Below are 25603 nucleotides of genomic sequence, written 5' to 3'. Positions count from 1 at the left end.
TCGAATGGCGCCGCAGACAATCCGCAGAGTACGTGACAGGCGGAGACCCTTCCACAGATGATAACACGGGCAGGAGGAGGTCTATCGACAGCAGGCCTTCGAAATCTATTCTGCACTATCCGGGTGAAACTCGCGTGCGATGACATGAATTATACGCCGGAGGATCGAAGATGAAACAACTGCAAAACGGAAGAACCCCCCCCCCAAAGTAGTATATAGACCAATGATGCTTATGATCTTTGTTGGGAGACCGAGCAGGACCGGGCCGTTGTCCTGGAGCTTCGTTCTGGCCTCCATGCTTCGCTTGGGAATCCTTGATCGCGCCGCCCGACGATAGGAGGTTTTTTTTTCTGGAAATCTCCACTCCGAGCGTTACGTCCCTTCGGAGAACTCGCCCACGTCTGAGAGCTCGGCTCAAAGCAGACCGAGATGGCACAAGCTGTATCACGGCATCAGATGGCTCATCTGAGGGAATCCGTCCGCACTTATTCGCGCAGCTCTGGATTGAGTCAAGCTCTTCCTGGCTCCATGCGATGAGCCGCTATAAAGACCAATAATTAATCGGAGCGGGCATCGGGGAGAGAGGGCAAGGCGATCCCGCCCTCGGAGTTCCAATAAAGATCATCGTCATCATTGTTTTCAGTCTCCCCTCCCCTGCCGTCACCAAATGGAGTTCTCGCATAGTTTTACCCCGCGATCTCTCCGTATGAGTTCCTCGTCAACGTAAAATACGTACTCTTGTGCGCCGCATCGAGCTTGAGCAGACAAAGAGTCGGGCTCAGAGGCGCACGCGCCTCCGCGTGCCCCGCCGGCCTAGTGACGGCTGCCGCAGAGCTGAAAGCAACGATTTCGAAATCAAGCAGAAACCAAGCATATAAAAGTGGATGTACCTCCGGACCGGGCTCTCTCGGACGATAGGAAGGATCTGTGGTGGTGAACGGACATTCTCTCGTTCATAAATCTTCAGCGGAAGACGATCTACAGGTGCAGCGCCCAATCAGACGGCCATGGAGCAAGTTTACTCCGTCTTCCGGAAAGCCTCCGTTTTCCCGAACGCCGAATGGAGGGAGCGAGTTCTCAAGTGTTCGGTTTCATCTCGCAATACATTGGCTTTCACAGCCGACTCGCTCGACGGTCCGGGAAGGCTTTCGTCGTTCAGAGTCTATGTCGTCGATCTCAACACACCGTGGCAGCCGAGTTTCGTGGTCAGCCATACCGAGGAGATCACCTGTATCGAGTGGGATCCGAGTGGAACTCGGTTGATGATTGCCGATGCGACGGGAACGATCCTCATGTTCCAGATGCGGAATTTCCTCCTCAACGATTGGACTCTGATTTCCCGGACCGAGTTTCCGGGCGAGCACATCATCGCCGGTGCCTGGTTCCATAGCGGGAAGAAAGTTGCAGTTCATCCGGATAAGAAGGAGAGTCCTTTGTACCTCGAGAAGTACGCTCATCTAAAGTTCGGTCCCTCGATGCGACGCATGGGTGGCAAACCCTGCGAGGGATGTTTGACGGTCAGTGCTTCGGGGCTGGTCTGTGTTGTCGTCATCTGCGGAGAGGAATCCGTGGTTTCAGCATCGCAACCCTTGACGAAGTTCCGACATCGCCTCCAACTTGTCGATCTCTGTTATGGGAAAAATGGAGACTTCCTCGTGGTGACGAGCGATGGGCTCGTCCAGTCCGCCGTACACTTCTTCCGCATAAATTTAAAGATGAACCAGGACAAATGCGAAGTCAGCTGTCAACCCTTCTCTAGTTTGTACCTGGATTCGCAAAAAGAAGAAGCTTACCAACGCGTGACCCACCTACGCTTCATATTGAAGGAAGCTGCCGATGGAGTTGTCGTGTCCGTGACCAACGGGCAACAGGGTATCGTTGAGCTGTGGGAACTCCGCGAGAAGACCGTCAGCGTCCACCCCAAACTCGGCGAAGCCGACAACAAACTCACTGTCGGATGGCAATTGCACGCGATCTCCACCCACAGTTCCGCCGTGACCGCCATGGCGACCCCCCGGCTTTGTCTGTTCGAGCTGAGTCCTCCCCCGTCGTACATCCTGATCGCCTTCAAGGATCACACAGTCAAATGCTTCGCCCGAGATAAGCTGGCCTGCATCCAAAGTATTCCGACGCTGTCGAGCCCACACGCGGTCAAGAATCAGCAGCACGCTCAGATGGGCGATATGTGCTTGAGCCACACGGGATGCGTGCTGATAACGGTGGATAGTCTCTCGCAGATCTCCCTCTACAGACTTTCGCCTATCACGGAACCAGGGGCTCCGATGAGCGCGGCCTACGCGGCCACTGTTCTCGAATATTGTCTGATCACCGGCGTGGATTGGTGGGACGTTCTGATCAGCCTGAGACCGGGTCTGATAGAGAAGGTTTCTGAGAAACTCTGCGAAGTATTCGAGAAACAGCCCGAAGGCGTTCAACAATTCTTTCACAGTCGTTTCCTAGCGTTGAAGGGTAGCCTCTACAGACTACTCATCACGGGTTTCGTAAAAGCTGGTGACTGCCATGCGCAGATGATGCTGGCGGCCGTCAGCTGTGTTATCAAGGGTCTTCTGCGACCTCGAGAAACGAAACCCGAAGGAGCGCCGACCGACACGCTCTCGAGCCTGATCAACGATAGAGCGCAGGTCACCAATACCATCGAAAGAGCTCTGACGACTCTCGACACGAAGGAGTTCTTCGTGGAGCCCGCTATTCTCCCGTCGGTTCAACACCACGTTCAATGGGTCACGGACCTCGCTCTCCACCTGATGGCGTCGTTCCCTCTGCAAGTTTACCAGCACCAACGATTTCCCGGAGGGGGACTGATCTCGGACGCCAAGAGCATCAATGCCATTCGAGAGCTCCTAGTGATTTTCCGTATTTGGGGTTTGATTAGCGAAAGTTGTCTGCCGGTCTATACGAAAATGGCGGAAAATTGTGATGTCCTCGGTACTCTTTTCCGGCTCCTGACGAAGACGCTCATGAATCACGGCTCGGAGCCCGACTCGTCGCTGCTCGAGGACTGTAGTGTGCTGCCGTCGCAAATTCTCATCCCCTCGCTGGACCTCGGCAGCACTTCGCCCGAGGGAATATGTGGTCCGGCGTTGTTCGTTCAACCTCTCCCACTCGCACTGGAATTCCACGCTTTCCCAGATTATGTACGGAGCCATAACCATAAATCTGCAGACACCGTAGAGGGCTGCGTACGGACATCGTCGCACACGGATATTGTGCGGCATATTTCTCTCGGCAAACATGTTGAGAAAGTGCGTAAATGCACACGATGCTTCAGCTTGTCGATGCTCCGATCAAGCGTCAAACTGAGCGCCATGAGGGCGTGGGAACAGCGTTGGCTCCGGAGTTGCCCCTGCGGAGGTCAGTGGGTGCTTTGCTAACACGATCTTTATTCGAGGATGACCTAGTTCTATTTTCTTGTAAATACAACAACACGGTGGGGTGCTCCTGTGTAGCGAGGTCGATTTAGACTTGCATCATTTGACGATAACGACGAGTGACTCGGAGTTGTGATTGAATAAAGGAAGCGTTTCTTGCCAGATTTTCTTCTCTATCGTGGTAATAATATGAACAATAAAGAAAGTTAATATGATCGATATTTTCCCGCGCTCTGCAACGACCTAGGTGGTGGATTAAAGAAAAGCGCTCTACACGAAAGGAGAGATCGATTTGTCTCAGCCGAACTCGCATCCATTTATTTCCAGATTTCGATTTCGATCAGCATCTCGCTTCCCGAGAATCGAATGGATTGTGAAATGAGGAACAATATACTCCATTAGTTCTTGCTAGCACAGGTGTTGTTGTCGAAGAAGTTCTCCTCTTCCGAAGCTTCTCGTACTCGCATGCGGAAGGAATCGGAGACTGTGTTGTTCATCCATTAAAATGAGAGCCTCCGAAAAGGTTTTATTAGTGAAAACAGCCCGTCGAGCTCCAGGATTGATGATTTGTAAGGGGTAAAAATACACTACGTTGATCATCGGTAGTCTTCTGAGCCTCGGAGCACTCTCTACAACTCTCAACAGCCGTCTCCCTCTCTCTGAGTTTTCCGAACTACCTTCTCAGATGACCCGATCCTGAACGGATTCGTGTTGTGAACTAGATCTCGGTTCTCATACACGCCTCAGATATTATTACTCTCTCTCACCGACGCATTGGACTGGCACTCAATCTCTCGGCAAGTACTCAGGATACTCTTCGGACAGTCTCCTGAACTCCTGAGCGACAGTATCTTCGGGTAACGGCAACGTACGCAAAAGCTGGAATACGGCCCGTACGGCGCTGTTCTTCAAATGTGGATCGGACGCGCTCTTGGAAGTCAGAACGTTCTTGTAGGCCGCGAAAGTGGTTTTTGCCATTTCGATTTGACAGAGTCTCTGCTCGACCGTGTCCCTCGGCAGCCGGGCTAATTTCGAAGACAACGAAGCCAACACTCCTTCGAGATACTTTCCTTCTAAAATTCGTTCAATAGCCTCTTCGTCCTCTTTGGTGTCAAGGATGTCTTTCAAAATGCTCCTCAGTTGGATGTAGTTGTAGTAGACACGGCCCTTCTGGTTCCAGGACTGAATTTTCGTGAAGTTCTGACTCATTTTGTGGAGGAGATCCCGCAACAGATCAAACTGTTCGTTAATGATGGCTTTCACTGCGATATGGTTGACGAGGATTTCATGGGCCTCGTTCAACTCGTCGGCGAGGATCAGAAGCTTCGTCTGGTTGACTCGTCGCTGCTCGAAACTCGCTCGGAGGGCTTTCGCTTTGTAGAGGATTTCTTTCGGGACCTTCAACCGATTCTGCACAAAAGTCTCATTCTCTGTAAGCTCGACCGAAGCCGATGCGTGTCGACACACCAGGTCGTAGACGTATTTCTGTCGTTGGTGAACATCTTCGATGTGCAATAGAGCGAAAACGGCCCATTGCCACAAACCCTGCGACTCCAGTTGTGATGCCATCCGTACGTGGAGCTCTTTCATACACGGCACGTTATACTGTAGACTCTGGAGAACCTGTCCCAACAGCCAGCAATGCCGATACTCCAGTTGGGAGCGAACGCCCAGGACAGTGTCTGGACAGAGCATTTTATCGATGCTTCTCGTCCGGTCCGTGTAGAGACTCATGAGCTGGAAACAAACGTGCAGTGGGGACATCTCACGCTCGCCGTGCTTGACCTCGGGAGGTGTAGCGTACGTTTCGGTGGCTTTGAGATAATCGGCCAGAACCTCGGCGATGCTCAAGTTCGACGGACATATGTACCACAAATGCAGAGCGAAACACCGGAGCCAGTCGAGGCCTTCGCACACATTCACTTGTTTCCCATCGCTCAATGTCCACTCCGGGAGTCCGGCCATGACGGCATAGAGTCGGAGACGCTCGGGGTTTATGTGGAGGTCTTTCTTGGATTGGGTCCATTCGACGTGCATTTCTCTCACAATCATCTTCGTAGTCTGATCGTGCGCGGCCTGAGCCAAAATAGTGGCCAGGTTGTAATCACTTTTGGACACCGCTTCTTCACAAGCTGCTGAAATTTGGTGTCCGCTGAGGTAGCTGAATATACGCTCCAACGAGTTCTCGGACGACGAGACCTCCTGACGCACAACGTCTTCGGTGACCCTGGTGATCCACATCGAAAGCGCGCGTTTCCGAGCGGCTTCGGTTTCGATTCGATCGAGAACGTCTGAAACCCCGTTCCCCCAGAGAGCGTCGCACAATTGCAACGTGTTCGACAACTCGACTTCGAGAATGGTTTCGTGCCGCTCGAGTCGTTTGATGTGGTTCTGCATGAGTTCGACTCCTTTGATCGGTGAATAGAGGGGCATTCCATTGAGGTCGGCAGTCATCTCGGAGTTGGCGAATTGAACGCTCATCATCTCCATGAGAGTTTCCTCGGCCGGCAGCATATCGATCCTCTCGAAGCAAACCGATGAGGCGTTTTTAGAGAAGCCCGGTATGGTGATGTTCAACGAACGGGTCTCGACTTTTTCCGACGGTCTCACCAAAGTCCAGTGATGGAGACTGGGGCGCAGTCTCGTGCGATTGCAGGTGGCGAGCTCGTTCAGGAACGACTTCGGGTATCTGGAGAACACGGACAGTTCCTCCGGAACGCTGATTCGTTGAAAGCCGGCGGCTGCGTTCACCACCCGATTTTGTTCGAGATTGTCGATTTCTGGACGAATCATGGGAATTTTATCGAACTTCTTCAGGAATTCATCCGTTGTCTGAAGAGATACCCGCAACGGTTTCTTCGGTCTCAGGGCAATCTGAGTTTGAACTCGGTCGTGCGGGGGACTCATGCGGAGCTTCTTCTCCTCAATCTCGTTCTGTTTGAAAGCTCCGAATGACGGAACCTTCGGTTGATACTGGGCCCACGAGTATTCGTTCTCGTCACACTCGTCCACAAAAAACGACGCTTTCATCCCCTGGAGCATGTTGTTGTCCAACTGCATCGCCTGGCATACCTGAAACGGTATATATGGACCGTGATTGCCTGCTTTATATGGGTTGAGGCTAACACTATATCCAACCGACGTCGTATACTCAGGCATATCGGACATCGCAATCCGAAGATCATTATTGAGGGTCATTGTTGGGGCGAATCGGGTTCAAGCTGAGGCGATTGGGTTTATGGCCGATTCTCGACATTGTTCTCAAAGCTGTCCGCGGGAGTGAGAACCTTTCAAGGAATAAAATTGACTCCTAATGGGGAGTCTCGAGAGACAGAGTTTCGGTAGAGATTTATTACGCTTAAAATTGTTCAATCTTAAATCAAACTCCTTGCGTCCCTCCGAACTGTGTAAATTAAAAGGAATTCTGATAGAGCATCCACTTTGACCGTAGTCTTCACAAGTTTCTCCTAGATTATTACGCTCTACGCTTAAGTCAACAACGAGTTCGTCCTCGTCGAACGTGAATTGTCCTGAGAATGATTCGTCCCGGCAGAAACAGCTCACAAAATAGCTTCGCCTTCAGTCATCGAGTTCAGACGAGAAAGAGCGGCATGAGAGCAACGACGCCGTTGACTACAGAAACCGAACGATCCCGACCCACAATCTCCGGAACCGATCACGAACGTCTCGTGTTGAGAGTCGCCTCGGCTGAAACCTCTCTCGGTAGACTAAACTACTGAGTGAGCGTCATTACGCACCTGGATCGAAGCAGGCGAGAAAATGTAGTTCGACGGCATCTCGACCTGAGTGATGTCCATCGATTGACGCGGCTGTTTCTCCTTGGGGTTCGGGACCACCGCCGGAGTCAACAGTGTCTGGAGGGGTCTTGTTTCGGTCATCGCAACATCCCTGCCGCCGTCCACGTCATCGTCGTCATCGTCGAGGAGTCCGTACCGACTGAAATGATCTACTCGGAACACCCAGACACCTGTGTACTCGTCGTAGTCGAGGAAAATCGCCCCCATCTTGAGGGTATAGCTCTCCAATTTATCTCGGAATTTCGAGTCGATGAGCTGCTGGGGATTCCTCATGACGTCACGAGTGCCCCTGTTGAGAGGGTAAACGGACTCCAGGGTGATTTCGGCTTTTCGGTTCAGACCTTGACCGACCGGGGGCTTATTGGATTCGTCCGGATACACGGTGATTTCCTTCCGACGGAAAAGAACGGTCTCATCGATGTTCAGGTTCGCGATATTCATCTTGCCCAGAACAACCATGTGGCCGAAGTCTTTCCGGCCAATGATGAAGTTTTCAACAAAGCAGTCGCCGTTCCTGTCGAGTTTGAGCGTGTTCAACGCCGGCTTCGTATAATAATCGTGTCTGGTGCATTTCACCCCGATCGAGTTCTCATTCTCCGGGCTCGGCTCCTCAGTGCCATGGAGAATCGATTTCTCCGGAGCCAATTGCAACGAGGATTCTTCCTCGGGAATGGGGTTCATGTCTTGCCGAACGGGAGACTGGAGGCGAGTCTTCGGATTGTACGGCGTGCTGTGGATCGGTGGGCTGCTCGTGCAGGGCTCCTCGACAACTTGGGTCTGGGCAAGCGCGGCGGGTTCGGGTGGTTTTTCCACTTCGAGCGAGGTATTCCTCGAAGTCGACGGCTGGAAGATCGACGGCGAGCTGAAGCATTCGGGCATCTTCGGTCGGATGGTCAGCATTTTCGGGCTGGGGCCGAGCGCGCTATTGTCTCCGTCTTCCAAGCCCGCGAAGAGCGAGGCATGCGAGACACTTCGATTGACGGGAATGACTTTCGCTTTCGGCGCCGGTGGAGTGTTAGGCTTCACGGTGCGTTCGAGAATGGACTTCTGAGCCGCTAGGGAAGTTGGCCGGATCGGGTCCTTCTTCACCTCGCATTTGAAGAACGGATCGCCTCCCAACGGCAACGAGATCATCATTATGTGTTGACGATTACGCGCGATCTCGTCCGAGAGATTCGACGACTGGTTCTGACCCCCGAGGTTCGTGGCCGAGGAATTGAAGAAACCTGCTGAAATGAAGGATTCTCGTCTTGTCAGCGATCCCTGGCGATTGGTACGGGAATGGAGATGCTCCCCCTGAATGATTTGGAATTCAGACACTTACTGCCAGGAGTTGCGCCGAAAGTCGATCCGAGAGCCGGAGTTCCGAACGAACCGAAGGGTTGAGAGGTCGCTGGTGGGGCTGAGTTGAACATGCTCCCGGTCGTGGGCGTGGTGAAGGAGAAAGGCGCACTCGTCGTTGTAGGTTTCGCCCCGAATATGTTATTCGACTGGGTGGTGGTAGTCGGTCCGAAAGTGAAAGTCGAGCTCGTCGGCGCTGGAGCTCCGAACGTTGAGCCGGTAGTTCCGAAACCTCGGTTCCCGAAATTGCTGGTGTTGAAGGTGGGAGTTCCGAAACTGACCGCCGGCTTAGCTTGACTAGTGGTCGCACCGAAAGGTGACGCCGTTGACGTGCCGAAAGCAGGGGTGGTCGCTCCGAATGGCTTCGGAGCTCCGAAAGCTACGGGGAGAAAAGCGTCCATGAATCGGGCCCGAATCGTGCCCTGCTACACGATCCTCCGGTCTCCAGAAGCCCCGGGTCTAGAATACGATTCGATCCGGGGGGAGGGGGAAAATGTTTCGGGACTTACGAGTTGCTGCCTGCGTGGTGGCGGTGGGTGTCGCGGTGTTGTTGAAGCCGAACGCCGGCTTTGGAGCCGTGGTGTTTCCGAAACCTCCGAATGAGGGAGTAGCATTACTCTGGCCAAAGACCGAGGTATTGGCGGTCGAGGTCGTCGAACCGAACGGACCAGGAGCCGCCGGGGTTCCGAATGTACTGGTCGCTGTGGGAAATAATTCGGAAATGAAAATTTTGCCGCCTCTACAGCTGGGAAAAATCTTGCCTCGTTCCCAGGCGAAATACGAAAAAAGAGCGGAAGTTTCCCGTAAGGGGGCTCACGTTGTGTGGTCGGCGCTCCGAAAGCGGTCCCGCCTCCAAACAGCTTAGGTTGATTGTTGTTCGTAAATGAAAATCCAGTATTGGTATTCGTGTTCGTCTGACCGAATAGACTGCTAGTGTTCGAAGTGGTCGGAGCTCCGAAGGAGCTCGCTTGGTTTTGGTTTCCGAACTTGCGATTCGCGAGGTAATCATCGACGCGAAGCTCTTCGATCGACTTGTTCTCGAATTCTTTCATACAGGTGATGCACTGATGCTTAGTCTGAATATTTATAGTGGTGCCACTCTTGATCATCGTATCGTTTCCGATCGTTGGCTTGAACTGAGGGGTGGGGATTCCACTCGAACCCGCACCGAAGCCCGACTGCGCGAACACACTGGTGTTCGCAGGGGCCTGACCGAAAAGACCTGGAAGACGTCCCTGTTAGCAACAATACTCCGATCCTGGAGTCGACAGATCTTTGTGGTTTCCTCGATGGAACTCACTTCCAGTCGTAGTCGTATTCTGTTGGCCGAAAAGGCTCGTGCCCGCTGTCGATGTTGTCGTGCTACCGAAGCCCCCAAAGGTCGGCCGGTTCTGACTGCCGAAGGCGGATGTTCCAAAGGCATTGGCTTGCGTTTGCGTCTGCTGAGGTTGACCGAAGAGAGACGACTGGGTGCTCGGCTGAGTACCTATAAATTAATTATATTGAGCCCCGTAAATCATCAATCAAGTCGCTGAATCGGCGGAGATACACAACGCAGAGATCGCGCTCGGCTGCACGAAGTCGACAACCCATGGCGAGTCCTCGGTTCGCCACGACCACGCATCCCGAATGAAAAAAGACGATGATGATGCAGGTGAGTGAGTTCTCTCGGAGCAGCATCCGCCCCAAGACTAAAACTTACTTCCAAAAAATGATGTGTTCTGTTGGGGCTGTTGCGGAGCTCCGAACGTACTTGTACTCTGACCGAACAATCCTCCACTTTGTGTGGCTGGCGTACCGAATGTCGAAGTTTGTCCAAAAACTGACGTTTGAGCTAAAATCGAAACATCGAGTTGGGATTTAGATCGTTCATGATAATTCAAATTTTCTGATACAGCATTCACGAATTTATTTTCGTTTCGAGTGAATGGAGTGCCCAGATATCGGGGCCATCCGATTCCCTGAGTTCGCAAGATCGTCCGCGTTATTTTTCTCCGTTTCGTACGAGGGAATCGAAAACGCATTAGAAAACTCTGGGGGCTGGTTCCGACGTGCTGCCCGCATCGTTTCACCAGATTCGACCAGATATCCCGCAAATTGTGGAGAACGGACTCGCGTCATGGTCTTTATTGCCCCCTGGTTCTCTCGGGAATGCTCCCGACAGCCCCAAGCGCTCTCCACGCAGCAGCAGCAGCAGACTTCATGTGTGAAAATAGCCCGATCCCTATCGCTTAGCGTCACTCTTTTCCTGTGATCGGGGAGAGAGCATTTGATGGAAACTCGGGGGCTGAAGCGCGGGAGCGTGAGAGCCTTTCTCGAGCCACAATCCAAAATAGCCATCGGAATGATGGGAACGAGCCTCGAGAGGCTTTGGAGCGACATATCTCACGGGAGCACTGAGACCACGAAGCATCGAATGTCCGATGAGCGAAATCGGCGATCGGATCTTGTAACAGATAGAGTCGAAAATGTGCATGTTACTCACGTTGTCCGAAGCCTGTGCTCTGTCCGAATGAGCTGGTGCCGAATCCAAACGGCTTGTTCTGCTGTTGACCGAACATCTTAAATCGTTTTGGAGCGCACTTCAATCCTCTGTCCCTTTGCCTCGCCGGCTGCCAATCGACCAGAGACTCGGTACGAAACCCGAGAAGAGCCTCTCGCTAAAATTGTGCCGTCACCGTACAGTTCTTTCGCGGCGGAGAACAGGGGCAGAAAGAAACTGTTCTCGGTGAGCAAGCGCAATAGCAACAACGGCGGTAGCAGCAGCACCTTCACTATATAAATATGCAGACAGATCGCAGAAAAAAAACCCTCGCCTGCCTCCGCCCCGCCGCCGCCCGCCTTTCTGTGTTGTTGTTTCGGCAGTGTGTCCTCTGCTGCCGCTGCTCGTCTCGTCAGCCGTCCGTCCATCGAGCCCGCCAAATTCGAGTGAGGATCTCGGAATTAAATTCGAGTACGGTCCCTGCGGCCACCCTTTGGCTTCCTACCGATAAACGGTTGGGCTCACGGTTACGGCTAGAGTAATTTTGAATCACCTCAAATATGATTGGATCAAGCTCGACCGTATGAGCAGCATGTATATGCGATTCCATAGACTCGCCATGACTCCCTATCAAACGTTCATCGTGTCGGATCGAATGATTTCATTCGAGATATGTACCTGTACGAATTCGTGGAAGGATGGACCTGAGAGAGAGCTGAAATTGTGGATGAAATTGTGAACCCTCTAAGCTGTCCTACCGACTCGTCCGCCCTGGGAATCCGGGCCCTGGGAAGGAGTCGCGACGAACGCCTGCCGGATTTTTGGGAGCGCGAGTCGTCCCACAGAGTCCCCCGTACCTGATTCCCGACCGAAAAAACATCACATTGGGAGCTGATTGTCGATAGGATGAACTCCGCGATGCCACGCTCGTGAATCTCTCAGGGGTTCCGAGGAGTCTCCCGACCGCCCGTGACGAGTAATCATGGAACTCGTTCTGCTAGAATGACCATTCAGAAAATCTTCTCTCCACGAGCCGCTCGAGCCGCATTCTCTCCATATCGAGCCTCGGAGTGCGATTCTAGAGCATTCCCATCGACTGTTTTCTTCGCGGAATATTTAGGCCGACTTGGAAATCTTCAGCGATCCTAGCAGGGCTCGACACGGCGCTCAGCGACAGCTCTCGCCTCCTGCTAATGAGAGGAGGGCCAGGGTTCGAAAGGTGATACGAGTTCCGCTTAAGAGCCCGAGTCTCAGACCTCGCACAGCGTTGCGAGCGTTGTTAGGAAATTCTCTTTGGTTTCCTAAAAATGTTTTATAGCCTCGAGTGATCTCCAGTAGTCGTACAATTTCTCGATGAGCAGAACAGAGTGAAACATGTTACAGTATGAACAAGGATCCTTCTGGGAAATTCGCAACAAACATGCTGACATGGCAGGAGTAAAAGATCAGCGATGTCGACGCATGATGAATCAAACAAAATGAACAAGTTTCCCCGGGATCGACCATCTACCCGAGATTCCGGACACTCATCGCGAATGCTCTCTCACGGAATTCGCTAATTATCTGACACCATCTTCTATACAAGGCCTCGCTAAGATCTTGGTTATGAGGGAGTATTATCCGGAGATCGTGACCCTTCTCAATGTAAAGGAAGTCGTGAACGAATACTTTCTCGCCGAATTTCCGGTAGGCGTCACGAGCCAAGTCGAAGACCTGTATGAGAGAAGCAAGCATTTAATCAAGTGTCCTCGATTTCTCGTCGGGCTCGAGCACGTTCGGATGAATTCGAATCTGAAGCGATCCTCTCGCGGCCCTCGCGAAGTCAGTACTCAGGTTCTTGAGATCATTCCGCGCGGAACAGCGCTCGATATATTGGGAACGTCTACCTGTTTCCGAAGCTCGTCGAGGAGGAAGTAGAATTTATCGTCCGGTACTGAGAGGCCCTCCGACTTCATTTTTGTCAGGATTCGGAAGCGCGCGATGCTCATGTGGAGTTCGATGCTGTACAGAATATCACTGAACGTGGTCCCTCTCGTCGGTGTATCCGGGGACCGAACCGCTAGATTCACCTGCTTCGAGTACTGCGGCGTTTTCAACGATGGCACGCGTCTGACCGGGTTCCTTTTGGGGCTGTTCTTCACCTCGAAACTTTCACTTAACAGCGAAAAACTTCTCCGAAGAAAGCTCTTGAAACGGCTAATCTTAGAGCTGCTTGTAGTGCTCGTGTCCATATCGATTAGAGAACAACTATTCATCTTGCTCTCTGGGCGCACCAATAATGGTGGGAGAAACTGAAAACCAAAATAAACTAGCGACGGCTCCACATGCGCGTTTCGTAGGGAAGTCCCACCAGCAGCGTTCCACGATGCGATCGGACACGTTCGGTCGAGTGTCAAGTTTCCGGCTTGAGCGACTCTCGCGATCAGTTGCTGGAACGGGTTCATCCCCTGATCCTGACCTCTGGATCGGTCTATGAATCCGAGGTCTTCTGCGGATCCTCGTCCCTCCGACCGCACCTCTCGGAGAGTCCTCGGATGCAGAGAAAAAAAATTCTTCGATTTTAGCAAAAAGCGTTATTCGCTTCAAACTTTCGAATTAGGAGCGTGAACTTGACGGCGAGCTTAGTTAGGCCGATAAATCCGGGAAGAACCTCCTGGATCTGGATCAAATCGCAGTTGAGTGGACGCAGTCGGACCAAACGGCTACGCGGCGGATAGAACAAGTTCCCTCCCGCAACCATGAACCACGCTCGATGGACCGCATTGATCCCTTGGACGCCATAGCTTCTTGATCCCCCCATGTCGAGTGCAAGCTCGGCTCCTGTATCATCGAGCCATCAGATTGGCCATTGAATTCAGGCGTCATGGATATTACGATTCGGAATTATGAACTTATATAGGCGCCTACGGTTACGATAGATCCAGCTTCGGTGGAATCGATCGGATCCACGTGGAGCTCACCCTTCCAATAAAGTCTATCCTGAGACGTAAGCTGTGGGGAGGGAGGCGGACGCCAAAAGCTGAGAGAAACAGTTCATGCGCTGAGTGTTCAATCATTTACCCTTGCGGACCTTTGACGTGGGGATCCGAGCCTCCAATACCGGCTGGATCTGGATCGGATCGCTCCCGACTGGCGGCAGCTCTGCGGCGGCGGCTGGAACGAGTTCCTTCCGGAAATGATGAGTCACGCCCCAACTCGAGCAAATCCCATAATCGCCGTAACGAGTTGATCCGTCCAGCGTCCTGACAGTTCAAGTTTGAGCAGCATATTCATCAGGATCGTATCATTTAGATAGATCGGATCTGCGTGGAGCCCGCCGCTCCGATCAACTCCGTTCCTGGTCGGATGAGAGGAGATGCGGTGGAAGAGATGGCGAGGACAAATTGCCTATCGAGCGATGGTCAATGATCAAGTCATGGACTCTCGTGCTGCTCGAGCGTGCGAACTCGACCTTGACTCTGAGATGTCCATGAATCCCTTTGGCACCTTCTGTCTGAAGATTTCGGCAGGCTATAAATGAAAAGTTACTGATAAGTCTAGAGCCCTAAAATTTTTAGATCAGTCCTTCACTCCGAAACCTTCCCGCGATCGAGTCGGAGAGGCTGTAACCAGCAGGTGAGCTATATTCCCAGTTTCGCTTGATTAGGTCCTGACCTTAGAGGACGCGGGAAAATTAAATTCCTCGCTCGCAGCTCGCAGTACGTAGCGGTCTTCCGTGCAAGCCCTCTATCGGCATCGTGAGCATGGTTGTGAGCTCAGCTGAGCGGATCGAACCGGAAAATGCCAGCTTCATCTGCAATGGATCGCAACTGACTTGGAGCAGTCGGAGCCAGCAGCTTCGCAGCGGCTAGAACGAGTTCCTACCGGAAATGATGAGTCACGCCCTAACGATGGTCGTACAAATCCCAAAAGCTCCACAGCGAGATTATCCCCGTGGTTGACCACAATTTCATATCGGAGCGCTTCTGTATCTCTTGGCGTCTACGAAATTCAAGCTCGAGGACAATATCCATCGGGATCATTTCGAACAAATCGGTTGGAGCTCGCCATGCCGATGGACTCCTCCCCGAGACAGACACCATGGAGCGAGCGGGTTGGAATAGCAAGGGGGTTCAGTCTATCCGCTGAAGTGACATAAAGAAGTCATCGAACTCTTTCCCATTCAGATAAGTCAAGCTTAGGGTAAGTGTTGCACTCGAGATGTTCCCGATATTCGGGGAAGCACCCACCGGCAGTATTTATTAGAAGTCGTGCTTATTCGCTCCGTCGGGGCCCTCCAGAGAAAATCATACACAATAATTGAGTCCTTGATCCGAGCCTCATACGACTATCTCTTCCGGTTCTTGTTGAATAGATTTGTGTGAAGCTCTGTATAAAATCATTCAACTCACAAGGGTCAGGGAAGCCCTCCAGTGTTATTGTTATTATTAAAATCGATTTTCCTCATGGCCGCTCCCGCTTTCTTGCGGGCTGGACAAGGTGCTGCTCCTGTGTCCTTCTGAGGGTTATTGACAGGAACGAGACGAGGCTTGGACCCAGAGCTGGATCTGGAGGTTGACGCGCCTCCGGCCGAAGAACTTCTGACGCTTTTCTTCTTGCTCGGTGGTGAATAGAAGTCGAACCTCAGCGCCTGGTACCGTACCGAGTTCGGTACAATCTTCTCGGCCTCGTCGACCTCTTTCAAGGCTTGGATCCAATTCAGCTCCATGTCTTTTAATCGCTTCATGTCCACGTTGTAGAACTTCCGCAAGCTCTTGTTCTGCAAAGAGGGTCAACAATCAGCTCCGGAAGCATTGAGCCCTCAATCATTATTCGAGCTCGAATAAAAAACGCGAACTTCGACTTAAAATCGTTCATGGGACGGAAACTTCCAAAGTCGAAACACGATCATAAGCAGGAGCATGGATATCACCCTCCTCGAGCGGAAGGGTCTCGGACAACACGCCAAGACCTGGTAAGACAGAGATAAGAAGACGATAGGGGCTTCCCATGCAGGGCTGATGGGGACAAAGCCGTTCTCTGGGAATCGTTCTCCCGAGCTGAACTCGACAGTGTCCGCAACATGAGTCAATGTGCTCGTTCGGCGCAGACCCTCCGTAGATCGAATCAAGAGCAGCGTTGAAATCATACTCCGCGTCGGATCGGTGTCCGCAGCGGTATTCGACAGCGAGAATCGAGAGTTCGCTGCGTACCGGTGGTATGGTACATACCGCACCGGCTTTTTCTTCGGCGAAATGTCTGAAGGCGTCCAGACCATAGTGAGGAACTACTCGATGCGGACTCCCGGTCCAACCATGTTTGACTTCGATTCCGAAGTACTGGACGTAGTACACGATATGGTTCCGCGACACTTCGAAGTATTGGTTCTTTATTGGGTCTCTGGAAAGGAGCAAGATACGAATCATTGAGCTGGGAGGGTCTCGCAGAAATGGGGATTCGGTCGCGAAAACGCAGCGGAATCCTCACCCGATGACCATGCAGGGCCAGAACGAAAAGCTACCAACTTTCGACCACAATAAATCTCCGGGATGGGAATAAGGCAACGGAGTCGCCGGAGCGGGCTCCGGCATTATCGGCGGCAGCAAATCGACGACTTCGATTTCTTCGTCCTCTTCATCATCTGGAGCAGGTTGAAGTTGAATCTCTGGAATCGCAGGGCAGGGAGGAAGAAATGGGAACGCTGCGGCCGGTTGATGAGCCTCAGATGCGACTGTGTCTTGCGGTTTAAACGGTGGCGTGACATTCTGCGGAGGACTCGCCACTCCTGACGATGTGCTACCGCTTGGGCTCATCCATCCCTGACTTTGAAATGTCGGGAGCTGCATAGCTGCATTGAGAAGAAGGTTCTGGTTCGGGAACGCCATCGCTGGGTTTAGAGCATGCGGTCCCTGCGGAACGCCGAAGAACAACCGTTTGAGGTAATTTTCGTGTAGCTCCTCCGTTTCGAATGCTCTCCAGAGGCTGCCCGGTTTCCTAGCCAAAGGCTTCGGGCTCGTTTCTATTGTGGTCACGGGTTCCACACTCGGACCCGCTTGAATATCGGTCACCGTCTGCGGAGCTTCGATGGGACGATTCCCTGAGAGGGAAGGAGATCAGAAAGGCCAGCAATCGGGGTAGAAATCTCCTCCGGAAGGGAAGCCCAGCAGCCTCGGGTCATGAGTTCAAGGACCCACAAAACCCACCGCGTAAGGTCACCAAAGCTCAGAATCTGAATACAGATCGGGGATTGCTTCTCCGCTCGGAGTTTTGAACTCACTCTCAGTGATCGTGGTGAAGGGCTGGATAAGTTCGTTCGTGCTCCTGTTTCTCTCCTGTTCTGGCGGATTATTCCCTGTTCTGGCGAGCGGGTTGAGGATGGGGTAGTTGAGTACATGCCAATACTCAGAGCCTGGCGGGGTGTTGTACTTCGTTCGTGCCGCTGTATGGAGGGGGATAGGGTGAGGCGATCGCTTCGTCTGACGCAGACGCATATGAGTTCGAAAGCATGCCTGTAGTTCTGCGCAGCCCACTCGAGTAAGGTCTTCGTTCCTCAGTTTGTTGACTGGACCCGGGAGCGTTTCCGAATACTGCACTGGGCGGCCACGGGGGCCCAAGAGGGGTTGTGAAGCGTTTCTTCATTCTTCGAGGATTCACAAAGCTCAGGGAACACAAAAGTTTGGGCGAGCACACGCTTCGTATGAAACAGAGAGGGGGAGACCAGCACGGAGGAATGCCGTTTCTCAAATCGTCGGCCGTGCTCTCGATTCCAAATATCGTCCTGTGCACGTGCGCCAGAGGCAACGCACGATGTACCTTGATTGGAAACCTCGCCGCCCTCACGGAATCGATCGATCACGATGAAGAGGTGGACCATTTTTCTGAAGAATAAATCGCAGCAGATCCTCATGGGAAAAACCACGGATCGTGCATGACAGTTCTCCTCCAGTACTATCCATCATCATTAGAGTTCGTTTTCGGACATTTTAATTCTCCGACTTTGGAATAAAGATAGTTCTGATTGCGGTATCCGGTCGTCAATACAGGAGAAAATCAATCCAGCGGGAGGCCGAAGTAACAGAAGCTCGCGTGTCGACGTCGCGAACTCTTAAGTCTACATAAATCGCACACGATCTTATTTGCGCAGTTCTTTCAACACTCGATAAAAGTCGGCTGAGATTCTTCCGACAGCACGCGTTCCAAGATGTCGGCTTGGGGAGCTCTCTTTTGTTTCCTGGTGCTAAACCTCATTCGTGTGGAATCTGTTCGTTTCCGAAGGAGACATCCCAATCATCGAGCCGCAGCCCCTGAACTCGAGTTGATCTTCCCGCTTCCCGGTGAGCTCGAGAGCGGAGGATGATCGTTTCCCGCTCCAGTCCGGTGATCGAGCCCAACGCCCGACATCGCGTGAGGACTCGAGATCCTGCGGTGCCGCTTCGATAAGCGGGTTTCGGTTGGGAACTGTGCTCCAGCAGTTATCTCGGAGGGTCGGAACTTCTTCCGGTTTCCACAGTTTGCTCGTTGGGAGCGAGCTTCCAGAGCCTCTCTAACTTTGCGTTGCTTCGACTTAATTGGCTCAGTTCATTCGAGGAGAAGGCGGGGGCAGAAACCTTCCTGCGACGAACGAGAAATGCCATAATTTCGTGAGGCAGAATATTCTTTGTTCGGAGCAGGGACGGGTATTTCGGTAGAGAACATAGTACGAGGGCTGGGACGAAGAAACGTCTCTATTGCCATTTTCAGAAAATCGCGATCCACACAAATGTGAGCCCTTCGAAGAGATAGGAGTTCCTGAGGAAGGCGGTTGCCAACAAGTTTGCAAGCTCAGCGGGCGACTCGGGAACCTTCGGATTGCGGATTCGACCTCAAGAAGACCTACTGGATATTGCAGACCTCCCGGTGAGACAAAGGTGGGCGGCTACGGTTGTGTTGTCTCAGCGCTCCGAACTTCGCTCGATCATTGTCTCTGTCTCCCTCCAAGGATATCTCTGCAAGGTGCGATTCGAAGACCGCGAGCGCCTGAACGCCACCACCGAATATGGTCAATGCTCCGAGAACTGTGAATGCTTACCTCTGAGCTTCCAAGAGATGAGGGACCGTCGTCGTGATCTCTTGTTCAACGAATACATGACTTTCGGTAGCACCGTCGTCAACGTCGAGAGCTCAGAAGATTTGAAAAAGCTCCCTTTCGCGGTGAAACTTTCCCCTGCGGAATCGAGGAACCAAGAACGATGCGAGCGCTTCGAAACGCCCGTTATGCATGGAGGCCATCACCCGGGGAGTTATGTCCATCAATGCAGAGCGTCTTGCCGAGTTCATGGCTCCATAGGTGAGAAGTTTTTCGCTTTGTCGATTCACGTCGATTCCGATCATGTCTGCTCGGCTCTCATCGAACCACTCTCGATGAATAAACCCCTCGACGTGCACAGGTTCGGTTAATTTCCACCTTCCGAGTCGTGTTCTGAACAGGAACAAACCAGACGGGAGCCGATGTCATCTGAGCGTACAGCGATCGAGCGATGTATTCGTGTTCGGGGCGGAGCAGAGCGTGGATGGTACTGGTTCCAAATCATTATAATTATCAAATGTGCTGATCCGGGAGTCGGCAATGATTCCTCCGGAGAAATATCCCTCCAATCGGCTCCTCTCTCACAGGACGATGCAGGGCAGGATTCTGTGTCACCGAAGACGCTCAAGTCATCCAGGATCGGATTCTCTCGGCCTTGAAGCGTCAACAGGCTATCGCCGGGGCCAGCTCGGTGTCAACCAACGCCCCCAATTTCGCGCCTACCGCGGCGCCGATTACCTCACCACAGGCTTCGCCGACTTACGAATACGTGACGCTCTCAGATGGATAAGATAATATACATTTCCCGACGGAAGACTGGGAATTTCATGCTCTGGAATAAATTCACTCATTCGCCGTTGAATCGGCACACTTTCATTCATGATACACCGCCCCCGGATCAGACACATCTATATATCGAAGAATATTCGCGCGCGTTCGCGCTCGGAGCAGACGATGATTCTCTCAGCGACGGCCACGAGAGAGAGTTGAGCGAGCACGCGATGACGTTCTCCTCTCTCACCCGGGTTTCGATTCTTTCAAAACACGATCCACATGTGGCCACCGAAGGCTAGGCAGGAAAACGCGGAACTCCATAAGTGGTCTCCCAAAAAACCCTCGGGGGGAGAAATTCCTCTGAGAAATTCTTGAAAGACTTCTTCCGTGTAGCCGGTGTACGAGTAAGATTACCGCATCGAGATGTTGACGCAAAAAGTGTTTCTACGCAAGACGAAACGAGGGAATATCCTCAAGATAGTCCGAGAACACTATCTGCGCGAAGACATCGGCTGCGGATCGGTTGCTTGTGGTCGCTGTGACAGTGAGAGCACGAGACCTCTTCAGAAAGACTTCGAGAGTGCGAGTAAAGTCGTCGAGCATGCTCATTACATTGTTCCAGACACAAATATCGTACTGCATCAGGTATCGTCAGATTCTTTATTCATGTCGGTAGAGATGCCTTCAACTCAAAGTTCTTTTACTTGCATTGCCTTCGCGGCCGTACAGAGGATTGCGAAGAATGAAGTCGAGTGAATTCTGACTTGGAGCAATCCAAGTCCGATGGAAACATGACATTCAGTGAGATCGAGTCCCCTGTCGTTAGAAAGAACGAGATGCCTCATCGCGCCTTAGACGGTTGAGCGTAGACAGACAGAGTGCCCGAAAAGGTTTTCTGCCGAACACCTGCCTTAAGGTGGAGTGTTCCCTCTTCGACAGATTGACGTGCTTAAGGATGAGGCTTTCCGGAACGTCATTGTCCCTCAAACAGTGATCCAAGAACTCCGGCATAGACATGCGCCGGCCTACAACTCGATTCGAGAGATGCTCGCAATTGAGGAAAGACACTTCTACTGCTTCGTCAATGAGCACCACAAGTAAGTTCTATCCTATCTTGTGCTCCATAAAGCACCTCCGGTGCACCTGGACTGTCCCATGCGAAGATCGGGGGTATATCGCCATGGTTTCACCAATCAATTACTTCCCCCTCCAGAGACACATATGTGGAGCGACTTCCGGGCGAGTCCGCCAACGATCGCAATGATCGAGCGATCCGTCGGGTGGTCGGCTATCTACAGTCACATCTCGCTGAGCAAGGGCTATCAATTGAAGTAGTTCTGTTGACAAACGACAGAGAGTGTCTGAATTCAGCGAAGAAAGAAGGCTTGACCGCCTTCTCGTTGAAGGAGTACGTCGGAGGGATGGGCAAACCGGAATTGCTCGATAAAATTTCAATCGATGCTGATGGCTCATCCGAGGTGAATATCCGGCATAATTTCATCCGTCGATCTTCTCGGCCTCGTCAACTCGACTCGTCGGTCTGTGACGGGTCGCCTTGAACTCATCCCGGGGAGGCTCGATTGAAAAAATGTTTCCGACCGACAGGGAGACCCCGTCACGAACAAGAAGAAGTTCATGTACCCTGAGCACTTGACGCCGATCGCTCTCCAAGCTGGGATCAAGAGCGGACGGTTGCGGTCAGGGAAATTCATGGCCTCCAGGGACAACTACCTCGAAGGTTTCGTTTGCTTAGGCGACAATGAGGACGAATCCGATAGGGTTCTCATCCAGGGATTGATGAATCTCAACAGGTGAGATTTTTTTATCGACCCGTCTCGGTATCCTCGATCAAACCCCACCCTCTTCGCACACGCAGTCGATGAGCTCTACTCGAAAATATTTTCCTCTGACTGACAATGAGACAATACCATTTTCCTGATGACTGATGAAGAATATGGAATTGTGAAGACATGACAGGGGCCAATGTTTCTTAGAACGAAAACCCATAATGTTGTGGTTAGTAATCAACTAATATTCCTCCCAGGGCCGTACAAGATGACACTGTTGTCGTTGAGATACTTCCAGAGAGCGAATGGGTCTGTCCTTCGTCTGTCGTCCTCGAAGACGAGCCGGAAGAGGACGACAAGGTGAGGCGTCAGCTCCCTACTTCGATGCGGGCCATCAATCGACCCTGAGGGAATCTGACCCTCCGGATGACTGGATTTCTGGATTGCAGGTCGACGAAGAGGACGATGATGGAGACGAAGTTGAAAGGGAGAAAAAAGTGGAGAAGGCGCTCAAGGAAAGCAAAACCGAAAAGGGCGTGGAGAAGATGCCGACGGGGAAGGTGAACATACACAAATATTGAACGTAATAGATCAAATCGGCGACCCGGATGATGGACTTCTCTACGCGATTAGGGCCGACAACCCTCATCTCGTATATTGTTCTCCAGATTGTTGGGATCCTGAAACGCAAATGGAGACCGTATTGCGGCATCCTAGCCCCGAGCGCTATCAAAGAAGCCACCAAACACCTATTTGTAGCAGCCGAGAGGAAAATCCCCAAGGTACAGCACGGAATTTCATTGCGTGGCCTTCCACGTTTCTCATCGACGCAGCTACCGTTGTCCTCGAGAGTTCTGAATCTGAGTCGTTGTTCCAGATCCGCATTGAGACTCGTCAAGCTGCTGCTCTCACCGGAAAACGGATCGTGGTTGCCATCGATAGTTGGCCCCGACACTCGCGGTAAGCCTTCCCTTTACCTATTCTTCTTCTGTGAGCACACATTTGATGCTCCGCGGAAGGTGACGTCAAATTCCCGCTGCATCTTCCAGATACCCACTGGGACATTATGTTCGTACGTTGGGTGATATCGGAGATCGTAAGGTCGAGAATCAAGTTCTACTTCTCGAGCACGACATACCTCATCAGCCCTTCTCCCAGGCAGTTCTGAACTGCCTGCCGAAGATGCCCTGGCTGATAACTCCCCTGGTAAGTCGAGATCTCTTCAAAGCGTGGCGATCTTGACCTCATAATGAGCTCGGGTACTAGCGAAGCGAAATAAGATCCAACGCTCGGGGCCCTCTTATCTCGATATTCCCGTGCGTGGCTCGATTTCGAAACTTAGAGTGCTCTTCTACATATATTGAGAAATATTTCTCTTCTAGGATGAATCGAAACGTCAGGACTTCCGATCTGTTCCAACATGCTCAGTCGATCCTCCAGGCTGCACAGATATCGATGACGCTCTCCATGCACGCTCGTTACCGAACGGGAACTTCGAGATTGGGGTCCACATCGCCGATGTTTCCCATTTCATCAGACCACATACCGCTCTGGATCGAGAGGCTGCAACTCGAGGAACAACTGTTTATCTCGTCGATCAGGTCTCTGATCATTTTTTCCTTCTGGGATATTTCCCCGGTGTAGTCCTTCTATCTCGAATCTAAATATGTATACGGGGAAGCCCCGCGAAACTTGGAATCCCATTGAATGGATCCCGAGCTCTGACGCCCTTCAACGAACTCATGCCCATGTTCCTCTCCTTGAATCCTTCAGCGTATCGATATGATCCCCGACCTGCTGAGCTCCAACTTGTGCTCTCTGATTTCGGACGTCGATAGATTCGCCTTCTCTGCCGTCTTCGAGATGACCGAAGACGCCAAGGTTGTCGGGGCTAAATACTGTAAGAGTATAATACGCAGCAAGAACTCTTTCACGTACGCCGAAGCCCAGGCTCGAATCGACGATAAGGCAAGAAAAGACGAAGTTACAGAAGGTAGGCGAGGAACGTGGCATACTCCAATCTCAGTCAGTGATGCTTGAAGCGTCATTCCCATCCCGAAATCGGAGCTCAGCCCGGAGGCGGATTCTGCATTGTCTCATTTTCGCAGGGCTTCGTGTGTTGAATTCATTGGCCAAGAAAATGAAACTCAAGAGAATGGAGAACGGAGCTCTCAACCTTGCATCGTCCGAGGTCCGCTTCCAAGTGGATTCGGAGACTCACGACCCAATCGATGTCAAGACGAAAGAACTCTTGTGAGTAAGACTTTCATAAGAGAGGTAATGTAGCGCTTCTCCACTTCGCGATTTCCTGACCAACCTTGACCGAGTCGAATTCTTCCGCAGAGAAGTAAATTCGATGGTGGAGGAGTTCATGTTGCTCGCGAACAAATCGGTGGCTGAATTCATTTATAACGAGTTGTCGCATTGCGCACTGCTGCGTCGGCATCCCGTGCCGCCCGTTGGTAATTTCGACCCTCTGGTGAGAGCGGCTGCGACCCGAGGTTTCGACATCCAGGTAAGAGCTTCTACCTTGCTCGGTGGATTGGCAACAAAGAACGCTCGGGGTCCGAGGCGAAAGGCGTCATTATTTTACCTACGTATGTTCGTATTTACGGAATCGATCTTTCGACCAGGTCGACTGCGGGAAGCATCTCGCGGACTCGCTCGATCGTGCTTCGATCGACACAGATCCGTTCTTCAACACAATGCTTCGGATGGTGGCGACGCGGTGCATGTCGCAAGCGATCTACTTCTGCTCAGGGACGATTGCGAAAGAAGATTTCTTGCATTATGGACTCGCCCTGCCGTTCTACACACATTTCACATCCCCCATCCGGAGGTAGGGCCTGACATCATTCGCACAAGCGTGGTATCCGGCCAAGGGGGATATCGATGCATACCTCGGAGCTTCTGTATCTTCTGTTCAAAAAATCGCTCGTCCTCAGGTACTCGGATCTCATCGTGCATCGGTTGCTGGCGGTCGCCATCGGGGCCGACGCGACGTATCCTGAATTGTTGGATAAAGTCCGCGTCCAGAATCTCTGTAATAATTTGAACTACAGACACAAGATGGCTCAGTATGCCGGCCGAGCATCTGTCACACTCTACACGCAAATCTATTTCCGGGACAAAAATGTCTTGGAGGACGGCTATATCTTGTTTGTGCGTGAGAACGCTCTGCAGGTACTGCTGCCCAAATACGGTATGGAGTGTACGCTTTACGTTAAGGATAAGCCCGGGGGCCAGCAGAGGATCAAGGTGAGAGGCTCTTCCGCGAATTAAGATGATCATCACGTCGATTTCCTCGGCTTGATGCATGAGCGCACCAAAAGACTCGAGATTTGGGAAATTGCCGTGATAAGGTGAGCTTTCCGTCCTCCAGGTGCCGTTCACTTACGACGCAGAGAAATGCACGCAAACCGCGGGGGATGTAACGTTGCGGCAGTTTGAACGCATAACAGTCCGGGTGTCGCTGGATCGAACGAACATTCAACATCAGAAGCTCGTCGTTGAGCTGGTCAGACCTCACGTAAGTTCGGCTTCAAATACCCTCCTTGACGAGGGGGCGTATGCCGCGGGCGATGTGGAATCGACGACCAGCTGGAAAAAATACGAACGATGTCCCTCCACAGATTCCGGGCTTCAGTGTCGATATCGAGAAACCGATGGAAGTGGACGAACCGCGGAACGACGGAGAACCGGAGAAGAAGAAAACTCGAGCCGTGTAGAAGAAATAATTCATTTCGCTCAATGACTGTTAATGATTTCCGTGATGCGCGGAAGATTCGCACCGGTCATCTTTATCCAACGAACGATGAGAGTTGATAAAGAACAGCAATTCCTCAATTTGAGGATGCATTCCCTAGTTTTTCCACATATCCCATGAAACGAGTGCGTTTTTACGCTCCAGGCTCGATCCCATGCCCAGACGGGAGAGATTTCGGGAAAGACTCATCATTTCATTATGA

General features: G+C 52.0%; 5 protein-coding genes across 5 annotated transcripts; 2 read left to right on the top strand and 3 right to left on the bottom strand.

Annotated features, from left to right (window-relative positions):
• Nucleotides 1-920: 920 nt before the first annotated feature.
• Nucleotides 921-3542, top strand: LOC100907747 (mediator complex subunit 16). The gene has a single exon (XM_003743236.2). The coding sequence runs from the start codon at nucleotides 1008-1010 to the stop codon at nucleotides 3390-3392; it is 2385 nt and encodes a 794-aa protein (XP_003743284.1). The 5' UTR covers nucleotides 921-1007; the 3' UTR covers nucleotides 3393-3542.
• A 144-nt stretch (nucleotides 3543-3686) lies between these two features.
• Nup98-96 (nuclear pore complex protein Nup98-96) lies at nucleotides 3687-11109 on the bottom strand. The gene is made up of 8 exons (XM_029111454.1): nucleotides 11034-11109; nucleotides 10251-10382; nucleotides 9849-10034; nucleotides 9398-9770; nucleotides 9058-9254; nucleotides 8532-8927; nucleotides 7148-8436; nucleotides 3687-6461 (listed from the first exon to the last, which is right to left on the bottom strand). The coding sequence occupies exons 1-8, from the start codon at nucleotides 11107-11109 to the stop codon at nucleotides 4176-4178; spliced, it is 4935 nt and encodes a 1644-aa protein (XP_028967287.1). The 3' UTR covers nucleotides 3687-4175.
• A 1223-nt stretch (nucleotides 11110-12332) lies between these two features.
• Nucleotides 12333-13340, bottom strand: LOC100905432 (uncharacterized). Its single transcript, XM_003743221.2, has 2 exons — nucleotides 12917-13340; nucleotides 12333-12743 (listed from the first exon to the last, which is right to left on the bottom strand). Exons 1-2 carry the CDS (start codon nucleotides 13283-13285, stop codon nucleotides 12537-12539), a joined length of 576 nt encoding a protein of 191 aa, XP_003743269.1. The 5' UTR covers nucleotides 13286-13340; the 3' UTR covers nucleotides 12333-12536.
• Nucleotides 13341-15225: 1885 nt separating this feature from the next.
• LOC100907460 (histone-lysine N-methyltransferase NSD3) lies at nucleotides 15226-16736 on the bottom strand. Its single transcript, XM_018639510.1, has 3 exons — nucleotides 16497-16736; nucleotides 16241-16409; nucleotides 15226-15789 (listed from the first exon to the last, which is right to left on the bottom strand). The coding sequence occupies exons 1-3, from the start codon at nucleotides 16598-16600 to the stop codon at nucleotides 15427-15429; spliced, it is 636 nt and encodes a 211-aa protein (XP_018495026.1). The 5' UTR covers nucleotides 16601-16736; the 3' UTR covers nucleotides 15226-15426.
• Nucleotides 16737-20241: 3505 nt separating this feature from the next.
• Dis3 (exosome complex exonuclease RRP44-like protein Dis3) lies at nucleotides 20242-25473 on the top strand. The gene is made up of 17 exons (XM_003743220.1): nucleotides 20242-20493; nucleotides 20788-20945; nucleotides 21062-21326; nucleotides 21454-21659; nucleotides 21893-21995; nucleotides 22085-22195; nucleotides 22304-22417; nucleotides 22513-22595; nucleotides 22685-22841; nucleotides 23018-23236; nucleotides 23409-23628; nucleotides 23744-23888; nucleotides 23979-24150; nucleotides 24269-24474; nucleotides 24581-24893; nucleotides 25018-25164; nucleotides 25268-25473. Exons 1-17 carry the CDS (start codon nucleotides 20272-20274, stop codon nucleotides 25361-25363), a joined length of 2937 nt encoding a protein of 978 aa, XP_003743268.1. The 5' UTR covers nucleotides 20242-20271; the 3' UTR covers nucleotides 25364-25473.
• The last annotated feature ends 130 nt before the right edge of the window (nucleotides 25474-25603 follow it).

This window comes from Galendromus occidentalis, unplaced genomic scaffold, assembly GCF_000255335.2.
Source record: "Galendromus occidentalis unplaced genomic scaffold, Mocc_1.1 scf7180000077441, whole genome shotgun sequence".
NCBI lineage: Eukaryota > Metazoa > Arthropoda > Arachnida > Mesostigmata > Phytoseiidae > Galendromus > Galendromus occidentalis.
This window is presented reverse-complemented; position numbering and strand designations above follow the sequence as displayed.

Bases quoted from the DNA above. Each gene is read 5' to 3' on its own strand.
- Nup98-96 (XM_029111454.1), bottom strand. From the start codon at position 11,109: ATGTTCGGTCAACAGCAGAACAAGCCGTTTGGATTCGGCACCAGCTCA. The intron at 10,383-11,033 runs GTGAGTAACATG...TTTCGATTTTAG, and splicing joins GAGCACAGGCTTCGGACAAC to CTCAAACGTCAGTTTTTGGA. The intron at 8,928-9,057 runs GTAAGTCCCGAA...TTCTCCCCGTAG, and splicing joins CACCACGCAGGCAGCAACTC to CTTTCGGAGCTCCGAAGCCA.
- Dis3 (XM_003743220.1), top strand. From the start codon at position 20,272: ATGTTGACGCAAAAAGTGTTTCTACGCAAGACGAAACGAGGGAATATC. The intron at 23,237-23,408 runs GTCTCTGATCAT...TGAATCCTTCAG, and splicing joins CTGTTTATCTCGTCGATCAG to CGTATCGATATGATCCCCGA. The intron at 24,894-25,017 runs GTGAGAGGCTCT...TCCGTCCTCCAG, and splicing joins GGGGCCAGCAGAGGATCAAG to GTGCCGTTCACTTACGACGC.
- LOC100907747 (XM_003743236.2), top strand. From the start codon at position 1,008: ATGGAGCAAGTTTACTCCGTCTTCCGGAAAGCCTCCGTTTTCCCGAAC.
- LOC100907460 (XM_018639510.1), bottom strand. From the start codon at position 16,600: ATGCCGGAGCCCGCTCCGGCGACTCCGTTGCCTTATTCCCATCCCGGA. The intron at 16,410-16,496 runs GTGAGGATTCCG...GCTCCTTTCCAG, and splicing joins TGGCCCTGCATGGTCATCGG to AGACCCAATAAAGAACCAAT. The intron at 15,790-16,240 runs GTATGTACCATA...CCCTCTTTGCAG, and splicing joins CCGAAGAAAAAGCCGGTGCG to AACAAGAGCTTGCGGAAGTT.
- LOC100905432 (XM_003743221.2), bottom strand. From the start codon at position 13,285: ATGAATAGTTGTTCTCTAATCGATATGGACACGAGCACTACAAGCAGC. The intron at 12,744-12,916 runs GTAGACGTTCCC...TCTCTCATACAG, and splicing joins TCGACGAGCTTCGGAAACAG to GTCTTCGACTTGGCTCGTGA.